Genomic DNA, 24,103 nt, shown 5'->3' on the forward strand with positions numbered 1-24,103 from the left:
AGTTATTTTTTTCTCTTTAGCAGTGGACAGAACATTGAACAGAGAAGATGATATTGTATCTGAGGCATCAGAGTAAAGATCACCTTTATTTCAGCTTTCTTCAATTTTATGGCAAATTCTACTGCAACATTAATGATAATGGCTTTTTGCACTCATATCATTATGACATCTTTGCTTTAATTCAAGAATTCCAAACTTGACAGAAATGGACCGCTTCCTAGCAAATATTGACATGCCAAAACTAAACCAAGATGAGGCAAACTATCTTAACAGGCCCATATCAAGCATTGAAATAGAAACAGCAATAAGAGACCTCCCAGCTAAGAAAAGTCCAGGACCAGATGGTTTCACAGCGGAATTTTACAAGGCCTTCAAAGCAGAGCTCACACCAATTCTCCTCCAACTCTTCAATGAAATTGAAAGAGAAAGCTCACTACCGAACACATTCTATGAAGCCATCATAACCCTCATCCCAAAACCAGGCAGGGACTCATCAAAGAAAGAGAACTATAGACCCATTTCTTTGATGAACATTGATGCAAAACTTCTCAACAAAATTTTGGCCAACCGACTTCAACAATTCATCCAAAAAATCATACACCACGATCAAACAGGATTCATTTCAGGGATGCAAAGCTGGTTCAATATACGCAAATCAATTAATATTATTCATCATATCAACAGGAGCAAGAATAAGAACCACATGGTTATCTCAATAGACGCAGAAAAAGCATTCGACAAGATCCAACACCCCTTTATGATGAAGGTTTTGGAAAAATTAGGAATCCATGGAACATTCCTCAATACAATAAAGTCTGTATATGACAAACCTACAGCCAGCATTATACTCAATGGTGAAAAACTAAAGCCATTTCCTCTTAACTCAGGAACAAGACAAGGATGCCCACTCTCTCCACTTCTCTTCAATCTAGTATTAGAATGCCTAGCTACAGCAATAAGACAAGATGCAGACATAAAGGGGATCCAAATAGGGAAAGAAGAAATAAAACTCTCCCTCTTTGCAGATGACATGATCTTGTATTTAAAGAATCCCATAGACTCCACTCCCAAATTACTCAAGCTGATTCAAAACTTTGGCAAAGTAGCAGGTTATAAAATTAACCCCCCAAAATCAATGGCTTTTCTGTATGCCAACAATGAGAAAACTGTGGCTGAAATTAGGAAAGCAACTCCATTTGTAATAGCCCCACAAAAAATAAAATACCTAGGAATTAACTTAACTAACGAAGTGAAGGACCTCTATGATGAAAACTTTAAAATCTTGAAAAAGGAAATCAACACAGAACTTAAAAAATGGCAAAACCTCCCATGCTCCTGGATTGGAAAGATTAACATCGTGAAAATGGCAATACTTCCCAAGGCTATCTACAAATTCAACGCAATACCTATCAAAATTCCACCCTCATTCTTCAAGGAAATAGAAGAGGCAATCCAAAAATTCATATGGAACAATAAAAGACCCCGAATAGCAAAAACGCTCCTCAACGGAAAGAACACTGCTGGAGGAATATCAATACCAAATTTCAAACTCTACTATAAAGCCATAGTAATCAAAACAGCTTGGTATTGGCATAAGAACAGACCTCAGGACCAATGGAATAGAATTGAAAACCCAGAAATGAACCTACAGACCTATAGCCATCTAATCTTCGATAAGGGAGCTAAAACAATAGAATGGAAGACAGACAGCCTCTTCAGTAAATGGTGCTGGCAAAACTGGTTAACTACATGTAGAAAACTAAAGCTAGATCCTTATATATCACCCTGCACCAGAATCAACTCCAAATGGATCAAAGACCTTGAAGTCAAAGCAGACACTCTGAAAACATTACAGGATGGAATAGGAGAAACCCTGGGTCTCCTTGGCTCAGGCCGAAATTTTCTGATTAGAGACCCGGAAACACAACAAATCAAAGAAAGGTTGGACAAATGGGATTGTATAAGGTTGCAGAGCTTCTGCAGGGCAAATGACATAGCTAGCAAGATCAATAGAAAGCCCACGGACTGGGAGAGGATCTTTCCTAGCCATACAACGGACAAGGGTCTCATATCTAAAATATACTTGGAACTCAAAAAATTAAACCACCCAACAACAAATCCTCAAAGAAACAACTGCCCAATAAGTAAGTGGGCGAAAGACTTAAAGAGAAGCTTCTCTGAAGAAGAAAGAAGGATGGCCAATAGACACATGAAGAAATGTTCAACATCCCTAGCCATAAAAGAAATGCAAATCAAAACAACATTGAGATATCACCTCACTCCAGTTAGAACAGCAAAAATCAAGAACTCTAACAACAACAGATGCTGGAGGGGATGTGGACAGAAAGGAACCTTACTTCATTGTTGGTGGGAATATAAATTTGTTCAACCACTTTGGAAAGCAGTATGGAGGTTCCTCAAAAGACTCCACATAGAGCTTCCCAATGACCCAGCAATCCCACTTTTGGGCATTTACCCAAATGATCACAAACAAGGCCACACTAAAGCTACCAGCACAACTATGTTTATTGCAGCATTATTTACCATAGCTAAGACATGGAACCAACCCAGATGCCCCTCAGTAGATGAATGGATCAAGAAGATGTGGTATATATACACAATGGAATTCTATGCCTCCATCAGAAAGAATGACATTTCCCCATTTGTTAGGAAATGGAAAGACTTGGAAAAAATTATATTAAGTGAAGTAAGCCAGGCCCAAAGAAACATAGGTCCCATGGTTTCCCTTATTTGCAATATCTAGTATAGGTATGAGTCAAGCGGAAAAAGTCAGATAATGTGATGTTAGGAAAACGAAACCTCAAATATGTATTTTAATGTTTTTGTTTCTTTCATGCATGTGTTTCTAACGCATTTATAAGATTATTTCTTTGTTGCTTTGTATGTCCCTCCCCCACAGTGTAACCCCCGCTTTCACTATATTTGATGTCAGTATAACATGTGGAGGAGATGGGGACAAACAAGTCGTTTAAGGATTCAGGTGGACCTGTTGCAACAATGAGAAGTACAAAATGTCATGTCAAAACCAGCATTACAATGTCGGTGGGGGGGGGGGTGGGGGGGTATGATTGGGTGGGAGGGAAGGGGGAGGCTGGGAAGGGAGGTGAAGGGTAAACAAAGGAGGAGGCTGCAATGCTTGGTAAGAAATGTATGCATTATCCTGCCCATGTAATTGTAACCCCTCTGTACAGTATGTTCTCAAATAAAATAAAATTAAATTAAAAAAAAAAAAAAAGAATTCCAATGCTTTCCTTGAACAACGTCAAATGTACCAATGAAATATAAGCGCAACGTATTAGAAAGCATCTGTATGCATCTCACATAAAAATGCACTCTTTTACTGGGAAGTTCTGATGACTGTCCCGACTGAAATAAGTATCTATTGTCCAATAAGATTCGCATGGTATGATCTTTATCCTTTCCCATGGAGTATTTAGATATTTGGGAGGGTAAAACAACCATAAAGTTGTAGATCAGAAAAGGCTTCTGTCTTTTAGGGGAACTTGTCCTTTGAATGTACAATGGCAACCGTGCAGAGCCATAGCATGCGTGGTAAGGATAGAAAAGAAGTCTTAAGGAAAGGAGAGAATTTCAAAAGTATTCAATGTGAATAAATGATGGTTCAAAGGACTGTAGTGGCTTAAATTTGAATGGAGAATCATCTCCTTAAGGACACTAAGAGTCGGGATTCATGAATTCTCAAAACATCTTGAAAGTTTTCTTCTAGTGTAGAAAGAAAAATGTCCTGCTCTACTCAAAGGATTCAGTGGCCATTACAGAGCTCGCAATGTCTCCAGAGTTAACCACCAAATTAGGTTGTTTAAGCCAAGGTATTTACAACCCATCCCACCCCAACACATCTCATGCACATCCTGCTGAGGAGCTTAAACATCACTACTGAATCTGTCTAGATGATCGAATCTGTATACAAATTCCCAGGAAAGACCTACAAGTCAATAATAAAGAGAAATTGATTTAATACAGTATATTTTTACCTTAATACTTCCTCCCCTCAAGCCAAGTTATAGAAAAATATCCTTGTGAGTAAGTAGGTCACCTGATCCATCTCCCTCATTCCCTTGCTACCCAGACCCAGGAAGAGGCAGACAAGAATTACAGTGTTCATTGGCTTCTGCTATGTGGCAGTCAGCGTGTTAGGATTTTTAGACACCTTGCCATTGCTTTATTGCTCAGATGGAAAATAAGCCTTATAGTCATCTCAGAAACTTGCCCTTGCAAACTGTGGCAGAAAGGGGACTTGAACCCCAGTCTACTTGACAGTTAATTCTCCCTCTTGACTCTCCAATATGCATTTTCAGAGATGAGGCATTACGTCAGTCCCTTCCGTCTAAACCAGTTTCCAAAGTCACCCCATTAGACTAAAAGCCCATTTCATCACAATACTACACTATACACAGTGTGTGGCTTGGTGCAATGTATGGATCAGTCTGAAATCAATCAAAGTTGGAAAAGAAGAGCAAGGGGATCTTGAAAGTTGAGATATAATATTCAGTGGTTCTATTATACCTTGGCATAAATATGTTTTGAGGGCAAGTGTCTGGGTCATGTTTCTCGATTATTAGATTCATGTCCTTATTCAGGGAAATATCTATTAAGCCCATAGTGTTGTCTGTAACTGACTATTAGGACAACTAAACTTCTTTAACTTGATTTGTCCAAAGCATAGCACATTGCCAAGTTTCAACAGGCCCCTAAATGTCTTTTAATTGATTGATTTGCGGAATGTGCTCTCAATATCCTTATGAAGGTCTGGGAAAAGCAGGGAAGGCGACAATTCAAAACACAGTGTTCATTGAGCATGTACCTCCTCACCTGTGCAAATACTTTTATTAAGGTTTTGGAAGATTTGACCTGAGCCTATAAAGGCTTCTGTATGTAATAATAGCTGGAATCTGAGTGTGTCTTTGTGCCTTGAGGCCAGGTGTGACTGTTTGGGGGCAAATAGTAAATCTGTGGCATTGGGATAGAGGAACACCTTGCCTAGTAATATTTATCTCCATTCATCAGGTCATTTGGGAGCTACCATATGGCAGACCAGGCACTGTGGAAGTCTAAGATACTTGCTTCTGAAGTCTGACCATCCAAAATAGCACAGGACTTTGGTGACATAGCTGAAGTTCTATCTCCAGGAAGTCTCGGCCTTTTTCTGTAGCCATTGTTAAGGTGTTCTGTATCCTCTCTGCCCCCGTGATGGCTTGGCTTCCCCTCACTCCCCTCCACTAGGCTGATTATGCATCTAGGATTGAGGACTGGGAAGATGATCTCTGCTGCAGCCTGACAGGCTAAAGATTCATCCCAGAGGCTCTTGAAGAGCCATTGACTGTGAATCATTGCCTAGTTCCAGAAAGTGACCCCCCGAATGCGACAGGGCAACTCCCAGACAAGTGCACCCTCTTTGTAAAAGAGGTGATAGAACAAGAGCAGAATTGCTTTACACTCCTGCAAACACTCATCTTTCATGTCAGAGTTTGGGTTCTTAATCTTTGCATGCTAGGAGTAAGATTTCCCTTGTGTGACATCCACTGATAGCAATGGACATTCTGTAACGTCCAGGGCCAAGAAATGAATGCTCCAATATGCATAATCAAATCCCTAGGTAAACATCACCATTGCTTTCTCTGGACATTCTATCACTTGCATTTCCAAATCTTACATTCCATCCAAAGTTCAAAGTTCTTGAAAATGGAATAGTCAATAACAATTTTTACTGAAAGAATTTTTAAGGTCTCTAGGATAAGCATTTATGGTGTGAAATTTACTAAATCTAGGATAATAAAGTTTCCTTAGGTGATATATACATGCATGTGTTTGGGTCATATGTCTCAAATATTCCATGCTACAATGTAGCATATATACTTCCTAAATTTACTTGTCAACCATTGTTCTATCACTATATTGTGGTGACTTATGTTGCAGGTTTGAGCCTGCAAAATCCTTAAAGCAAATCTTCAACACAGAGAGCTCTTCATTTTTCATCAGCCTCTTAATTCAGCTTAACTAGATTCTTCCTTGGATAAAAACAATTAGAATGAATTCTTGAAGGGCACAGGGAGAGAATTCAACCAGCATGATACTCTTCAGAGGTCTGTTTTTATTTTCTTTTAATAAAACTCAGTAAGTTAACCTGATATTGTTTGGACTTGGGAAAGCCAAACTTTATACTAGTTATGATTAAAACCAGGACCTAGAATTAGTGCGTATATAAATTCCAATGTTCAGCTTAGTCCTGAATTTAATCCACATCTTGCTTCTGAAACCCTAACAAATTGTGATTCTTCCTTCAATGTCCAATTTGGCTGTCACCTCATCCTGGAAGGCTTCCTTGATTTCCTACCCTCTCCTTAGGGGACCTCTTATTGTAAAGGTTTTAGTTACATTTCTTACTCTGCATACAATTGGTTGTTCCCATTATCTGTCTCTTTATTAAATAATGACACTTTCAGGTCTGAAGCTATGTCTCAATCATCTCTTTATTCTCAGAAGCACCTAGAGGGACAAACATATAGTTCATACTCAATGATTCTTCCTTAAATAACAAATAAAGCAACACATGCTGGCTGTCCTATGATTATAATTATGAAACCCACATAGCCAAATGCTATATATAGATGCACCATACTTTAAGTGAAACCCTTACTATCACTAAGAAAGAGAAAGACAAGCAGATTACAGGCCAGTCTTAGCCCACAGATTTTCTACTGGGCTTCCTCAGGGTGAGAAAACAGTTGAATCCAGTGTGTGTGTAGTGGGGAAGGGGGTCAGACAATGTTTAAACACTGTGAGGTGCATGCAGAACTCTGCACTTCCAGTTCCTAACAATTTCTCAAGCATTAGCATTTTCTCTCCATTAATAAGGAGGGATAATTCTCCTTAATCATTCTGATCTATATAAACATGGTATTTCAACATCTACCTTCTTCATGGACATAGTATGGGCACAGTCCTTCCCTTGAGGGTCACTTCATCTATGAAGCTATACCACTCCACTTCTTCTCAGACAAGCTTTCTCATTTGTCCCAGAGGTCTACTCAATCCTTAACTTGTTCAGCATTAGCAGGCCCCACTTTTGTTCAGGTTGCATACTGATGAGGCAGGGTTTCTGTCCCTAGGAGAATGAAGGCCAAAGCAATCAAGTGTAGAAACCATAGACCAGGTCTACTTTCTGAAATTATGTTGACAATCAACTGATGACAGCACAGTACACTAATAATACACAGACTGGGCTTGTGGACAAAATACATCTTTTTAATTGCTTTAGGAAGTAAAACATTAATGGAAACATTAATGGAAACAAACATTAATGGAAACAGCATGGCACAGTTACAAAGTAACACACCAATAGGCTGGGATTTAGAAGAAAGATGTGTGTAAGAGATTGAACAAGGGAAGGGATAGCACACATATTCCAGGGGCATTTGCAATTCATATGGATTTAGAAAGAGGATAAAAAGGAGGGAAACTTCTAGCGCCTTTTCATGGGCTGTTCCTTTTGGCAGGCATTTATACTATGCCCCTTATATTTATTCACTATTAAACCTTCCCCCAGATCCTCTCCCAACATAATGAGGCCTCCACCTGCCCTGCCCAATGCCTAGAACAATATCTCAGCTGTCTTATAACACAATACCTTGCTTCTAGGCTTCCTTATACACCCGAGGCTCCAAAGGAAATGCATTTTCCCACAGAATCCCAGAGCTAAAACATGCTCTGCCTACCAGTGTGTTAATGCAATGAAGAGGAATGGCAGGTATGGGGTGGGTGGAACTAGCATAACATTGTGAACAGAGAAATAATGTACAAAATGGAACTGTTGAATAGTTGCTTTGAAGAGGGAAAGCATTTCTGCTTTACTAGAGCAAAGAATTTATATCAGGAAAGAAAAGAAAAATGAAGCCATTGAGGGCAAAGCAGGTGCCTTCGATGCATTATAAGGAGGGGGAAAAACCTTTTTGCCATAACCTTGAAGATTCTCATTTTCTATGGTGTACTTACTTGATCCCAGGCCCAAGGTTATGCATTACATCTCACTAGAAACCCTGCCCTGCAAGAACTCAGCCATCTTTGTATGTCCCTTATTCTCGGAAAGGCTACTTTCTGCACGCTGACAAGTTAATATCCGTCCAGTGCACAATGCCTGAGACAGAATCCCCTGATGTCCACTCCCCTTAGGTTTCACATCTGATCGACACCCATAATGAAGAACCAGAGTCCTCAAATGACAGCCTGCAGGATGGCAGGCTTGCTCCCAATAGATATGAGGCCCTCTGGGTTCCAGTGTTATTCAGCATCCCTGGACCACTATGAAACAGATCCTCTGTTGTCCAGGGGTCTTTCTAAATTAGATACCATGTTTTCAGGGCAGGACTATTGGCACTTTCATGGCTGGAATACAAACAGCCATGGAGTAGAACTTATCAGTTGAAGAAAATCATGAGGCAAACTTAAGCCTAGCATTATTGGGAACCAGCAGAAGAAGCCCCTAACATGTTGAGAGTTCTTTGCCTATCTTGACTTCCTCTTGCTAAAGAAAGATGCCATTGGATGAAAGGAAAAGTTTCTATTACCTCAGTTCAACAACCCCTTGGCCCCTTCCTCATCTACCCGTCACTTACTGCTTCCACACATTTTAATATTCTTAATATTTTTTCCTTTCTATTCATGTTATTTTAACTACAGATATTTGAAGATAATGCAAAAGGCAAATATACAGATGCAAAAGGCAAATACATATTGAAGAGCTGGTGGCTCAAACCTGAAATCCTAGCTATGGAGGAGGCTAAGATTAAAAGAATTGAAGTTCAAGATCAGCATGGGCAAAAAGCTCACAAAATACTGTATCAACAGAAATAGCTGGATGTCGTAGTATACACTTGACATCCAAGCTACAGTGGATAGCAAGCATGGGCAAAAAGAAAGACTCTATTTCAATGATAACAAAAGCACAAAGTCTGGAGGTATGGCCCAAGTGGTAGAGTGACTGTTGAGTAGGAGCAAAACCCTCAATTCAAACTCCAGTACCATTTAGAGAGAGAGAGAGACAGAGACAGAGACAAAGAGGGACAGAGAGAGGGAGGGAAGGAGAGAGAGAGGGGAAGAAAGAGAAGGAAAAGAAGAAAAAGAGGAAGAAGAAGAAGAAGAGGAGGAGGAAGAGGTGGAGGGAGAAGAAGAAAAAGAAAAAGAGGAAATAAAATATGTACATTGAAAAATGTTCAAGACAGCAGATATTTTTCAGTGTTGCTGAATGAGCAACTACCCAGAAGTTATGCTTATTACATACTAGCAGCTAATGTGATGACAAAGAATGTAAACATCTAAAAATCTGTATTTTAAAGTATGAATTAGACACTCAGGGGTTGACATAAAAATAGATATTAGTAGATGGAAGTAAGTATGGCCTTTTCACCAAGAAAATGACCATATTATTGGGTTTAGACCCACACCTCAACTTTAATTCTAGAGAAAAGTATGAAATTAAGTGTTAAGCCATCAGGAAGCTTAATATACAGTGAGAATAGTACTTTTATCTCTGGAAGGTGCAAAGCCAACATTCACCAAAAGTCTTGTCCAGAAAGAGTTGAATTGAAATGAAAATTTAACAAGAAATGCCTAGTAACTTCGGTGTATTTGGTAAATCCTACTGTTAAGAGAGGTCAGAATTCCATAATCCCACACAGGACCCTAAATTTCTTAGTTGAGTTGCACAGAACATGAATATAACATGGATTCTAGCAAGAAAAAAGCACAATGATGGTACCATGACTCTTGGAAGCTCTAGAAGGGTGAAGGCACTAGACTGCCTTTCAGAGAGAGGAATGCATAGTTGTGAAGATAGGAATATGAGTGTTGCATATCCTGCCAAATCATGGGTAAGGTCTATAAATCTATCCTAGATAGCATACACTCTGGGAATAAAGATTTATAGGAGAAAGACAAATAAAAACATGAATGAGTAGAATTTCAAAATTTTCTCATCTGAAACAATAATCGAAAAAAATATAGCTAAAGAAATATGCTAAGAAGCGACAGCAAATTTTTGCTCCCCTGATTCTAAGCTGTCAAAACTCTACCATTGGTGAAATAATCTACACTATAAAGAATGTTTTCTTCCTATCATAGCCTATAGATATAGATAGTACAACTCTTTGAAATATCACATCAGAAAGAGAAGGAAAAAAAAAGTAACAAGTCGAGTTACAAGTGTAATTCATTCTTTGTGTGCTTCCGAGAAGAAAAACAGTAAGCAAAATAAGTACACTCAGCAAAGAGGTCTTCACTAGATACCAATAATTGTTAAGGTGAAAGTATTGTTTAATATGATTTACAAGAGGGAACAAAAGGAATATTGATTAATCTGCAGAAACAGGTTTAGGATTAATCTGCAGAAATAGGTTTAGATAAGATCCAATGGAGATTTTAGTCCCTATAAGACTTTTACTATACAATTCTATTTGCTACACTGGATTCTTGAATCTTTGAAATTCAGCTCAAATTGTTTTGATCTTTTTTATTTTTTTATTTTATTGTAAAGATACTGTTGCATGAATAAGCTAATGAGTACATTTCCTATGGAGCATTGTTACCCCCTCCTTTGTTTTGCCCCTACCATCCCTTCCCTCCCTACCTCCCCAACTCCTCCCTGACCACCCCCACCAAGTTGTAAAGTTTGTTTTAAACAGTGTCCTGTACATCTCATTGTTACAATGGGTCAACCTGTACCCCTGTGTTGCCAGTTTGTTATTTCCCTACCCCTCCCCACATTAGAAAAATGTATATACAAGTTGCAGGGCACAAATTGTTGATCTTAAGGGAGGGGGATTTTCATAATCTGAATTGTCACCATTCATTCTCCTACAGATAACATTCTAAATTCTAATAGCAAAGTGCATTGTCAGCCTCAAGATTTTAATTTTCAGAAAATTAAACAGCCCCTCTCCATCACATATGTTTTATTTTTGAGATTAGGGTCTTATTATAGTAGCCAGGCTAATCTTGAACTCTAGGCTCCCATGATCCTTGTGTCTCAGCCTCCTGAGTGCTGGGACTAAAGGCCGCAAGCCACTGGGCTGGGTTACCTGGCTCCATTTGTAGGTTACCAGACTCTGTCAACTAATTCTACCCCACAGTTTGCTTTCCTGATACAAGGACTTGCTAAATGACATCCATGTCACTTCTTACTCCCTATTTTAGAAGTACAAAACTCAACTAGATATTGCTTATAAACTAGAAGTACAAAACTCAAATAGATACTGCTTATAAGCTATTTTTCTAGTATTTATAATTTATATTATAAAATCATGATGGGGTCAACCATCTTTCCATATTGCTCCTCAGGTGGCTCTTCACATAGCAGACAACCACTGGGCTGTATTCCACAGAGACGAATTGAGAAGTTTCACCAAACATACTTGGAATTCTGCAGTACTCAATGTGAAGTCCACTGACAGAACCTGCATGGCTGCCCAGCACCCAAATATTCATATGAGATAGGAAATTTCAGAAGAAGATTCAGGACACAAAGTTGTCACATTTATACAAAAATAACTCTCCAATTACTGAGTGAATTTATCATTTATTCATTATTCAGTTCAACAAGTAATATGTATCCTTAGGTAGGTAGCAAGCTCAGCTAGCTTTTTGTTTTTACTCTATACTATGTCCTTACTCCCAGTTAACCCCCAAAGTATCACTGAAAATTCAAGTTATGACAGAAATAACAGATCCGTTGAAAAACCAGCAACTTCTTCTGTGAGTGTGAACTGTAAGATGCTAGTATTAGCATCACACTATCATTCTTTACAGAAGAATGATTAATGGCCTCCCTTTGACAAATATTATTTAAACAAAGAGAGCTTCTGGAAGTGAAAATTTAAAAATACAGACTGAAAACACCAAGTTTCCAGTGTTGTCAGTACACACCTCGCCAGCTCCTGCCATTTGAACATGGATTTAAGAAATTTGTGACTGCCAGTGAAAAGCTTAGATACCACAGCCCATGTTTTTACCGTCCAAATAAACTATCATGAATCATAAACAAAGACTGCAGATCCTTAAATATTGTTCCAGAAGAGCCTGAAGTTAAAACAGGCAAAACAGAAAAATTCATGAACAGGCAACAGCTGCTAAAAGTAATTATAATATTGGATCTTGATTATGAGACTGCAGAAGAAACATGGCTTTTTACAAATGCAAAATCCCCTATGACAAACATTTACTATGGTAAGGACCAGAAAACAGAATAGAGATAAATGATTTTTCCCTTTTCCCACCCACAACATTTTTGAGTTATGAATTATGAATTATGCACCAGCTGATAAAGCAGAGAGGAAATTAATTTAAAAGATGAGATCTATTTTGTAATTCACAGAGCTGTTTTATTTTAATTTGGGGGGGTTATTTTCATGTTTAATTTTACCAAACATCTTTCTTTCTCTGAAATGAATTGCAATTTTCCATTATTTCTCTAAGGAGTCCTAAGTTGTTTATGCCAAAATTCAGAAGGCAAGTCAGCAACACAGTCATGACCATTTGGAAAACACTGCCTAGTTGAGCTTTCTACACTGATAGAAATATTCAACTTGCACACTGTCCAGTGTAGTAGTTCCTGGCCACATGTGACTTTGGAGAATTTTGCAATGACTCTAGTTGGACAGTGTAGTCTAGATGAAGAGAGGTTGAAGAAGGACCTTCCTCTCAGCCAGCTAGAACAAGCAGCTGTGGGTTACTCTTTGCAAGTTGGATCCTGCTCCTGGGAAACCTCAATGCACCCTTTGACAGCTTAGACCAGAAGAGCTGTGAGCAAAGCTCAAGGGAGCTTGTTTGAGCAAATATGCACAATAATGGGATCAAAAAGATGGGAAATTGCAAAGACTGGCCTTGCAGACCTCTGTGCTAATTCCTGTGCTTCCCTGCTGTGGCATATATTCCCTAGTGCCTTTTCAGAGCCAGTTCCAAACGGATGCAATGGTTTGACTTTCCAGAAGTCCACATGCTGTGAAGACTGGAAAAGGAGAGTTCAGTGAGAAGGCTTGTAAATATACTGGGATAAGATCTATCAAGTGTTGTGTTGAAAGGAGAAACTCTACAAACAAAAGAAATAGGGCTATAAAAAAAGCCCAGCTGTATTTTTAACTACAGATAGTTTGAAATAAACAAATGTGCTTTGGCATTTTATGAAACACTATTCCTTCTTATCAGGGAATGTGCAGTTACTAATAGCAGTCCCTAAAGCAAATGACTATTTCCCAACTTCATTTCAAGGTTTCAGTTAGTTTACTAGAAGATTCCTAATGGCTCCTGGTGCCTGTTGTTTCTTTGTTGGTGCTGTTCTTTATCTGCATGAAGCTTTAAAAGGCCAAGAATTTAAGAAACATTCAGTTTTAATGGCATCTCCTGAGATAGAAGAGTTGGGATTTAAAAGCAATTGTCTTTCCCCTAGAGATGCTGATGATTTCTGAACTTAAGTAACTTCCTGTCAATAGTATTTCAGTAGCAAAGATTGTTCCACATAAACACATACCTGGAGAAGCAGATCAGAAGTTGGTCGAACTCGCTGTTGGAACAGGATGCTTAGTGTTCGGTTTTGTCGTTCCAAATCAAACACTCTTGTTTTCAACTTTACACATTCCTCTCTTAGATCCTATAACAAACACATCGAAGGGGAAAAAAAAGTCTATAGCTGAAAGAGATCTTTGTATATCATAGTCATATTTTAGACGATACTTCAGAAACATTAGTCAAAAATAGTATTTCATTTCTTAAAAGCTCCAAGAAATAAATCAAAAGTAACATTTTCTTCCACAGACCATTGTCTGATGGAATTATTATGTTCTATAAAGACCTTTTTTTTTTTTTTTTTAAAAAAAAAGCATCTTGAAATCCAAAATGCATTAATGTAGCATGCTATTTTTGAAGATGGTAAATCTTAGCGATATAAAGTCAATTTAAGTTTCCTCCTATACATTTTGCCTTTTCACTGTCTTCATAAAAGCAATCATAAAGCACAAACCACAAGGACAACAATGTTTTCTGCAATGAATAGAGATTTGATGAGCGAAAGAAACTATCACTTTTGAAGGAGCCTTTTGATGCCATTTGTGAAAACACGCTGAGATTCCTGACACTATAGCTAATAGAGTCAGGGATGCATTTAGTGGGAAGGGGTCACGGAAGAGAAGGCTTTTAAAAGGCCAATAGTAACTTGCTCAACCTGTGAGTAGATGTCCATATTGTCTGGAGGAATTTGGTCCCAGTTAGCTCACCTGGGCCACCTTTTTGAAGCACTTTTGAATAGTTACAATGCCTCCAAGACCTTTTCCCCAGCTACTAGGCAGGGAGCTTACCCCTGAGGCATTAGTGTTCACTGGAGCCCCATTAAGGAGCTCCTTCTTAACCCACCTATGATGAAGGACTTGTGGGTCTCCAGTTCAAAAGCCAACTCTTTTCCTTTTTCAAACAATATTTTTTACAGTTTTATTCATATACAGAAATATATTCTCCTGTCAAAGCACAGAGAACAGGGTCTGCTTGTTCTAGAAAGCTCTATGTATCCTGGTTTCTGTGGTCTTCCCATGACATCCATGTTTCCCAGGGCCACTGTTTCAAGTCCAGTTCAAATGTTACTACCTACCACACCTGCCAAGACTGCTCCCTTTTCTGAATTCCATGTCTCCTTTATGGTAGTTAGCATACTACTGAGCATTCTCTTGTTTCAAATTATGTTGCTTTCATCTTTCATACTTTAGGTTACATTGTCATCTAGATGACACATTCTTCAACAGGCAACATAAAATGATTCCAAAATGAACACTCATAAAACAGATTGCTCTTACACTCTTTATTTCATTGCCTATTGCCATATCACATATATTAGGAGCTTAAAAACAAAACAAAAAACCCTCTGCATTTATTATAAATATTGCTAGCAGTGATGATGATGTGGAAATCTAGTCTGCGGATGTCTGTTTTTACAAGGGAAGGCTACAGGCCATTGTTAAGGGGTTGTACAGAAGGAAGAGCACAAGTCAACAGCTCTGATTGCCAGGGCCAAAGTGTCAGTACAGAGGCTTGTGGGCCTGTCCTAAAACCTTGAATCAACCTGACCATGAAGCTAGAACAATGTAACTATGGAAGATGTACCCAAGCCTGTGTCATCACATCCAGTAGCACTGATACTACTTGCAGGGGTATAGCTCCCAGCAAAGTGTGTCCTTAACTCACTTGTGGGGTTAAATGATGTAATTCATGCATAGGATGTTGCTGAGTTATGCCTACAAATGCAGGGTAGGGAAACACAAGACCATGTCTTAAATGAGGGACCTGGGAATAAGAGCCAACAGGGCATGAATAGTAGTGTGAGTGCATCCTTAGGGGTACTTGCATTGTCTGGCAGTGCTCCCTGCCAAGGGAGTTCTGTCAAGTTGTACAACAAGCTTTGCTTTCTGTAGATTTCATCCTCTGTCTGTTTCACTTATGCTAAGTTTTATTCTTAGCATTTGTTTAACACTTCCTGCACTCTTACACTAATTGTTTTCATTACTACTAATTGAGTAATTAATAAAATCTGACTGAGGGGTATATAAATATGACCAGCATCCATTGGCTGGGAAAATGTAATTATTCCCGCTCGATTTGGAGACAAATGCAAGTGAGTGAGTATGAATTTTTGAGAAAACCAAGGCCTGAAAGCAACTAACACGATTTTTAGCAGCAAAACTGAGGAAACCTTAACAAGATTTTTATATGGATAAAATAATAAAAAAAATTCATATACTTCACAGAGAAGTTTTTTAAAAAAATATAAGTGGCTCCCTTTCAATAATCATTAACTTCAACAATCATTAATGTTCATCATTCACTTGTGAAAACACACCTGTGAACCCTAAGGACTCTAGTTTTCATCATTGGTTCACTGAGCTGAGCACACATTGTTGGAGAGGAAAGATGTAGGAATGTGATATTAGTCTTACAATTATTGACAAATTAGAACTGAGCAAATGTGAAACTATATAGACAGATAGAATGGGTTGGATTGTGTGTGTGTGTGTGTGTGTGTGTGTGTGTGTGTGTGTGTGTGTTGGTACTGGAGCTTGTAACTAGGGCCTCGTGCTTTTGCCTGTTTTTTTTTTTTTCATTCAGGGCTGGTGTTCTACCGCTTGAGCCACACAACCACTTCTGGCTTTCCCATAATTAACTAGTGTCTTTAGGTTTTATACACCAAGGCTGGCTCTGAATTGAAATTCTCCTAAGTAGCTAGAATTACAGGTGGGTGAAACCTGGCTCTGTGTGTGTGTGTGTGTGTGTGTGTGTGTGTGTGTGTGTGTGTGTGTGTGTGTATGTGTGTGTGTGTGTGTGCTTTAATATTCTTATTATGTTTAGTCATGTGTGAATGGTTGTTGATAGAAGACAGCTGTTGCCTCATTTGTTGTAATAAATACAAGCATGTGTGCCTACTAAATGCAATTAAAGAGGGCACAAAAAGAGGAAAATAACACTCTCTGGCCAATATGGTGATATCTGGACAGAAGTTTGCATCTGATTACTTTCTCCACCCTCCCAACAAGAACCTACTAACATACATAAGCAGGATGACATATTGGGGGTGGGTATAAGAGCAACTATTCTGATTCTGTCAGTGAGAAGCAAAGCCTAGAACACCAACCTAAGAAAGCTTTAGAAATGACATAGCTCTCCTGTGTAGAAGCCTAAGATTATGCTCATATATGGAGGCAGAGGTTAGACCATCTGTCCTTACTCATAACCTTTCATTACTCTTGTGACTCAGGCCTCCAGAGGTGAATTTCACTGAAAATACAGATGTGTTTTCTGATATCAAAAGGGGATGGGATGTTTAATTTTACCATGGGAAAATAATGTCCAACAGTGGATGATGCTCAGCATCATCAAAGGAAGAACAATAGTCTTTGGGTTCAAGAAATTAGCCACACCTATTTTCCTGGCAATGTGAATATCATTATCAACTGGAAATAGATACTAAGGGATCTTAGCTGGGTGCAAAAGCCCAATATATTGAGCAGTGTGACATACATGCTTAAAGCATTTCATTCCACCTGAACGATCCTCAGGTGTAATTTCTCTGGAAACTCCATGCCTGACATTCAGGTAATTTTCACCTACACTTATGCAGAAGATTCTGGACCACTACTATCCAGTTCCTATGGGAGTACAGTTATTTTATACAACTTGAAAAGCAACACTGTTACAACCTGAGTCTGAAGTTAACTGGAAAAAACATAAGCTGATTGCTTAGAAACAAGACTTAAGCCAGGCTCTGATGGCTCACACATAAAATCTCAGCTACTAAGGAAGCTGAGATCTGAGGACCTACAGCCCAGGCAGGAAAGTCTGAGCCTCTTATCTCTAGGTAACCACCAGAAAACTGAAAGTGTAGCTGTGGCTCTAAGTGGTAGAGTACTAGACTTGAGCAAAATAGCCTTGGGGCAGTGCCCTGGCCAGTATAGTTCAAGCCTTATGATTGACAAAAAATAAAAAATAAAGAAAAAAAAAGAAAAGAGAGAAAGTAAGAAAGAAAAGAAGGAAGTAAACTTGTGTTATCATTGTTCTTGAAAACTATTAAATCTATGTGCTATAAAATATCATAATGCTATTTCTATTCAGAAATATATCATGGAAATATACTATTTGCTGAATTTGGTGTGACTATAAATGCCCAGTAAATAGAAACAAACCCTCTTTAGTAACCAGACTACCCCGACCACTGCTAAACTGGAGAGAGATGGGCCAATAAGCCCTTCATACTGCTGGATGCTATCCTATACCAGCTTAACTAGATGTTGTGGAGAAAAAAACTCTAGATAGATGTTTAGATACTCTACTAACATGCAGATAAAACTGAAATTGTTGATGTAGAAGAGATCTAACTATAAAGGAAATGCTTTTCCAAGTTTGGTTTTAATAGCAAAGCAACATAATCACTGAAGAGCCTAGGAAGGGTACTTTTGCAGGAAGTATAATTGTTGTAATGATGATAAAATACATTTCAGATACAATATGAGCTTACTCTGTGCTTCTGATTCACTTAAGCTTGTAGGCTGGGACCAATGATTTGGAGGGAAAAATGCAAGTGAACAGGTTTTACATCATTCTCATTTCAGTGTTATGGACTGAAAGGTGTGTACTTTGCTCTTTTAAGGGAATCCATATGAGATTTTTGTTGTTAGCTTCCTTTTTTGTCTTTTTGTAATAACTGAATTGCTAGAGCAGGACAATCTATGTTTATATAGCAGAAATAGTAAGCTTTTGGCAATGAAGTTGTCTTTTCCCATAAATATTTGTTGATTCTGGTACTTGAGGATGTCAGGTTAAGCCAATTCATTATATGATATGAAAAAAAAGCTTTTTGGCTGTTCCTTGAAGAGCTGAAATTGTGACACAATAGCCTTTGTGTCCTAAAACAATAATGTATCTTCAAACTGTAAGGTTTGTACTTAATGTCACACAGACTTGTTTTTTTCCTTGAGTGTTTGGAGAAACCACCAAAAAGTCTGTAATTTGCAATCTGGGCCAATTCTTAAACATTTGTTGTCTCATCTGTATGTGAATTGTGTCTTATTTCCTATACCATGCTCTTAATTAAAAAGAAATCTTTGTCTTTTGGCAGCAGTTTTACCAGCTCTACAAAAACCAGGGGCACACAATTTCTGAACATATTCTTGAGAATCTCTTAATATCCCCTGCACCTCTCCTTGCTTCCTGGGGTTCCTGAGATATGCAAGCTCACAGTAATGTCTTTCTGTGTCTTAGCCCTTAACTGGGACACAGTGAATTTATCTATTTACTTGCTTATTACTTGTTTTGTGTAGCTACTTGTGTGTGTGTGTGTGTGTGTGTGTGTGTGTGTGTCTGACCTGACGAATCTCTGTTTTTGTTTTTAATTTAATTTTATCGTCAAGGTGATGTAGAAAGAGGTTACAGTTACATTGTCACCCTCCCTTGCTTTTCTCCCACTTTTCCTCCCCCTAAACACCGCCCCCCCACAACTTCCTTGCCTTTCTTCAGGTATAATTAAAGAGACAGGTATGGGATGTCTTTCAACACAGAGTCAGAACAGTGCTCCCTCATACTGTCTTTTATGCTAAAATGAACATAGTTTCTAAAAGCAGAAGAACAACAAAGGAATTAAAACCTTTGAATTTATCCATGGAAAACCATGAAAGCAACCAGGGATCATACCAGGTACCATACTAGCCATGTACTGTCTACTTCTCTCATATTTATACGTGAGAAGGAAATAATATTTTAGCTTATTAAAGCTACTAATATTGTAGATTACTGGTACAGCAATGAAACTTAAATCTAATTCTACATAAAAGTACTTGAGTCTCTTTATATGATGCTAGGGTAAAATCTGAAGCAGTTAAAATTATTTGTAGAAGAAAATGTGACATTTTGACATAAGTAGGTGTGGAGAAATGTACAAAAATGCTAATATTGAAGTATCTCCTTCTGGGAAGCAGACGATCACTGATAAAAGTGATTTTCAATAAAACAGGGGGAGCACCGTCATAAAATTCAATGCATATTCTAAAATGTTTTAAAAAATGAGGTCAGAGGTAGGGTTGGGAGGGCTGGGGGAGAAGGATGAAAGGCGTGACATTAATCACGATTGTATAATCCAAGACCAAAACAAAATTAAAAGTCACAATAAATTAGATAAGTAAAAATAAATTTTGCTTTTGTTAATCACTTCTTCCTGGACATTTTGAGATTTCCTTTGGAAGAGGATGCATCTGCTTTATAGAGGGACATTTAGAGGGAACAAAATCTAAAGGATTTTGTTTAGCCCTTCAGAGATCATAGCCAATAAGATTCGCCAAATGAACCAGCCAAATCTGGGCCAATAGTGACCTGACCCTAGAACCTGATCGTATGTTGCCTGAATGAGGCAATGGACCAGGGCAACAGAGTACCACACTTCCCAATGATTTGATATTTATCCGAGTGACTCCCCCAAAAAAGTGTTCCACATTACCTTTCCTAGAACTATCACTTGTGTGAAGGAAGATTGCTATCCATACAGCCCTTATCGCATAACTAAAGCACAGAGAAATCAAACCAATTCTATAACCTCAAAAACACTCTGTGCTGAATTGTATGTTCTTTTCAACATCCCCAAGAGGACATTCATATCACAGGCATCAGAATTATCCACGTATTTATTTAAAGTCTGTATTCATTCAATGAAAAGGATGAGCCTGCTACTCATTTGGATACTGGAAATCCTTCATTTTCAACAGGCATTCTATGTCTTTCCAAAAGCCTGATTCTATTGGCCATTCATTGCAGTTAATTCACATATCACTTAAAACAAGCAGCCTTTAACCTAGGTGACTAAGAAGAAAAGTCTTGCAACTATTAATCACAATTCCCCAGGCAGGCAGAGTGAGCTGTTTTCTATTCACAGAAGTACTCTGAAAAGGTGGGGGGGGGGGGGGAAGGGTGGAAGGTAAAATGTGACCTACCTTTTGAGTGAGCAGAGCTTGAACAACTTGGTTGGCTACCTTTAAAAAAAGAAAGAAAGTTGCCATTTATAATAATGAGACTTTATACGCCTGAACTGTAATTTACCAATAAGCTTCTCACAGCTTACTATCTCTAATGAGCTCCTCATCCCCTCTTCCCTCTACTCCTGAAGATCTCATTTTTTCTTAATAAGCATGTCCTTCTAAGTAATTTTTGCTATTTCCAAGGGTGACCTTGTTGCTAATTAAGATGGTTCAGCTGGAAAACTCATTCATACCTTGACTTTCACATTTCCATATTTGCAAAAATAATATCCTTTCATGTGTAAAGTACTCCAGGAAAGCTAAAAAAAAATGAAGCAGTGCAAAATGTAACCCTAATTATCTGTACACAGTTTCTATACTTTGCTGGTTGACAATGTCCTTTTCCTCTCCTTCCTATTCTTTTGCTGTATCTTGCACTGCTTAAATTTCCTTACAGCAGAGTAAATGGCAAATTATAACAACTCCCTATTACCTGAGTGAACTGCTGCTCTCCTGTATGCTCTTCTCCAGGCCTTTCTACTATGGCTGCCATCTGGAATTGTCTGCAGGTTGTTTACTCCAACATCCCCTTTCCCTTCTTATTCGGTAACAAGCTGTAATTGATTTTGTTGGAGCACATCCAACTATATTTGCTGGCCTTCCTTTTAACCACATGCCCTACCTGACAAAATTCTGGCCAATCACATAGCTGAAACAGGCTATTTTCTTGAGCTTACAGGATATCTGTAAGCAAAGGGCCTGGCTTCTGCCTTCCTGTCTAGACCATAAAAGTGATGGCTGGATCTACCTTGCAATCAGAATCACGTATTAAGTATATGTAGGTAGAAAAATAAGACAAGCCTGTTCTTGCTGGTGTCATGGGAATATATTCTTCATGAAAGGAACAGAATACTCGGTATTTTGGGGAGGGTTTCTTCCATTATGCATTAAATTACTAATATAATTTAACAGAACAGATTTCTTCACGAATCAGGAAGCTTGGGAAAGTCAGAACCCTCCTCAGACGGAGAAGAATTGTAGTTATTTTCAAACAATCTGGACATTGCATTCCCATTCAAGGACTGCTTCAGGAGAGGGTATGTGATGGCATTCAAGCAAAGAACTATATAGGTCTGACATAAAGATCTGGCATTTTTTCCACATGACTGTTCATCATCACTATATATTTGTATTCAGATTTTTCTTCATTTACAGATTTAAAACACTTGACAACTGGGCATTGGTGACTCATGTCTGTAATCCTCACTACTCAAGTGGCTGAGTTTTGAAGACTGAGATTCATAGCCCAGGCAGAGTATGTGAGACCCTTATCTCCAATTAACCAGTAAAAAGACAGAAGTACAGAAGTAGAGGTGTGCCTTAAGTGGTAGAGCATCAATCTTAAACAAAATGCCAAGGGATATAATTTGTAAAGAAATTAATGGTCCTGGAAAAAATTATGCTAAATGAAATAAGTCAGGCCCAGAGGGACAAAGGATCCATGGATGTTAGATATAACTTACAAATATACAAGTAAATATGAATGGAGTTGTATGTATACATATAAATATATTAACCAAAGTATGGTTGGTGTAACTCCGTAGGAAAAAATAACTCACAGGGTACTCACATCATACTTGAGATGTGTGTGGGAATCAAAGGGAGGGGGGCTAGACAAAAGAAAAGAAAAGGAGAGGAAAATGAAGTCTTAACATTCAATGTGTATCTATGAAACTAGAAAATTAGGAAAATTGAGGGAAAGGGTGAGTTGAGAGGGATGAGAGAAAATAATGAATGGTATGACATTGATCAAGATGCATTATATTTATAAACTGTCATGTTGAATGGTAACCCCTTTGTACCACTACTTACAGATAATTTTTTAAAAAAGTAACAGAAACCAGAAGCCAAATGAGAAACTTAGGCCTTGAGTTCTCTGTCACAAAATAAAACAAAAACAAATCCACTTGACAAAAAAATCATCGATTCAACTTCACTATAACCTTGAAGCTATGCATCCACATGACTATGGTTGATAAAATTCAGAGTAGCAACTGCTTTTCCAAATTAGATGATATAAGGTAGCTATGGGTATTCTGAAGCCAATATATAAATTGGGGTGGGAGGGTAAGGGAAAGTGGGAAAAAATAAGAAGGGGTGTAACAATGTTCAACAAGAAATGTTACCTTACTTATGTAACTGTAACCTCTCTGAAAAATACATTTACAATGAAATTAAAAGAAAATAAAGACCGGTCTGAACATTAAAATAGCCTAGATATGTTACTGGTATGCATTCATCTCTTCATTCATTCAGTATAAAAGTTCTACATATCTGCTTATGTGGTTAATGTTTGGGATGTAGTGATATATGTGAACTGCTATCTGGTAGTAGATTCATAACTAAAGTTACAGTGATATTCATGCCATCATCATGTAAACATGTCTTACCATGGGACACACGCTCATCTCCCTTTACTCTGTGACAAACTTATTTTTGGTGATGCTAAATGATGTCTTGTTGCCCCCGAACAGAATTGTGAAGCAGATCATAGTGAGAACATGTACATAGAATTTGTTTCTTGACTCAATATTGACAAAACAGCACATCATTAATGGCAGTTGGCAACCAGTAGGTCTCCAAGAAAATTAAAACACAGGCTGTCATCAATTTTTGGTTGGAAGATATTCACACCATAAGCAGTAATGGCCACAATCACGTTATTCTCAATTTATTAGTTAAACTTCATGCACAAAGAGTTTTATTTTTCTATCAGAAGACTTTCAAAATTCACCTCTTTGATATTAAAAAGAAAAACATTTCACTGAAACCAACTATGGTTTTAGAAAATTTTTTTAAATTTCTAAACTAAAACATTTTCATTGTAATAATACAGGTGATATACGGAGGGGTTCCAGTTATATAAGTCAGGTAATGAGTACATTCCTTTTTGGATAATGTTACCCCATCCTTCATTCTCTCTACATTTAGAAAAAAATATTTTAAAGAATTTCATTTACGAAGCAAACTCAAGGGTGGTTATTCAGGTATATACAAATGTATTAACTGAAATACGGTAAATTCAAGGGAGAACTTAATGTAAGTCCTAAGAGAGGCATAATCAAAATTCAACAAAATAAGCACCAGAAATGGGGTACTTCATAAGGATGGGACCAAGAGGAGGGGAGTAGATGAATGAAGAGAAGTAGAGAAGAATGCAGTAAAAATACAAGATGTAGTCTACAAAATTAAGAAAACGAGGGAAATGGTGACTAAGAGAGGGATGAATGAGAATGTTGGAAAGGGTGACATTGATCAAGATGCATTGTATTCACAAACTGTTTTACTGAGTGACAACTCCTTTGTACAGCTACTAATGGATAATAAAACAACATACATCATCCTAAAATAAATCTAAATGAAAATGATTATTTTTCATTTTAAAGGAAGCAAACTGAATATTTATCTTAGACTTCACCTCCTTAACTGGTGCCTTATTTTCCCTTTAACTGTTTATTCATACTTAATCACAGGAGTGA

At 38.0% G+C, this 24,103-nt stretch overlaps 1 protein-coding gene across 1 annotated transcript in view; it reads right to left on the reverse strand.

The window, feature by feature from the left end:
* The window catches only part of Nckap5 (NCK associated protein 5), a gene marked incomplete at its 5' end in the record, with an annotated part of 649,445 nt that overhangs the window by 205,614 nt on the left and 419,728 nt on the right, over nt 1–24,103 (reverse strand). Inside the window, 2 exons of the mRNA XM_042685241.1 lie at nt 13,559–13,678; nt 20,541–20,579. Coding sequence (XP_042541175.1) covers nt 13,559–13,678; nt 20,541–20,579 — 159 coding nt within the window. The remainder of the gene's footprint in view (nt 1–13,558; nt 13,679–20,540; nt 20,580–24,103) is intronic.

The sequence above is a fragment of the Dipodomys spectabilis genome, unplaced genomic scaffold, assembly GCF_019054845.1.
Source record: "Dipodomys spectabilis isolate Male_0828 unplaced genomic scaffold, ASM1905484v1 ptg000094l, whole genome shotgun sequence".
Classification (NCBI taxonomy): domain Eukaryota; kingdom Metazoa; phylum Chordata; class Mammalia; order Rodentia; family Heteromyidae; genus Dipodomys; species Dipodomys spectabilis.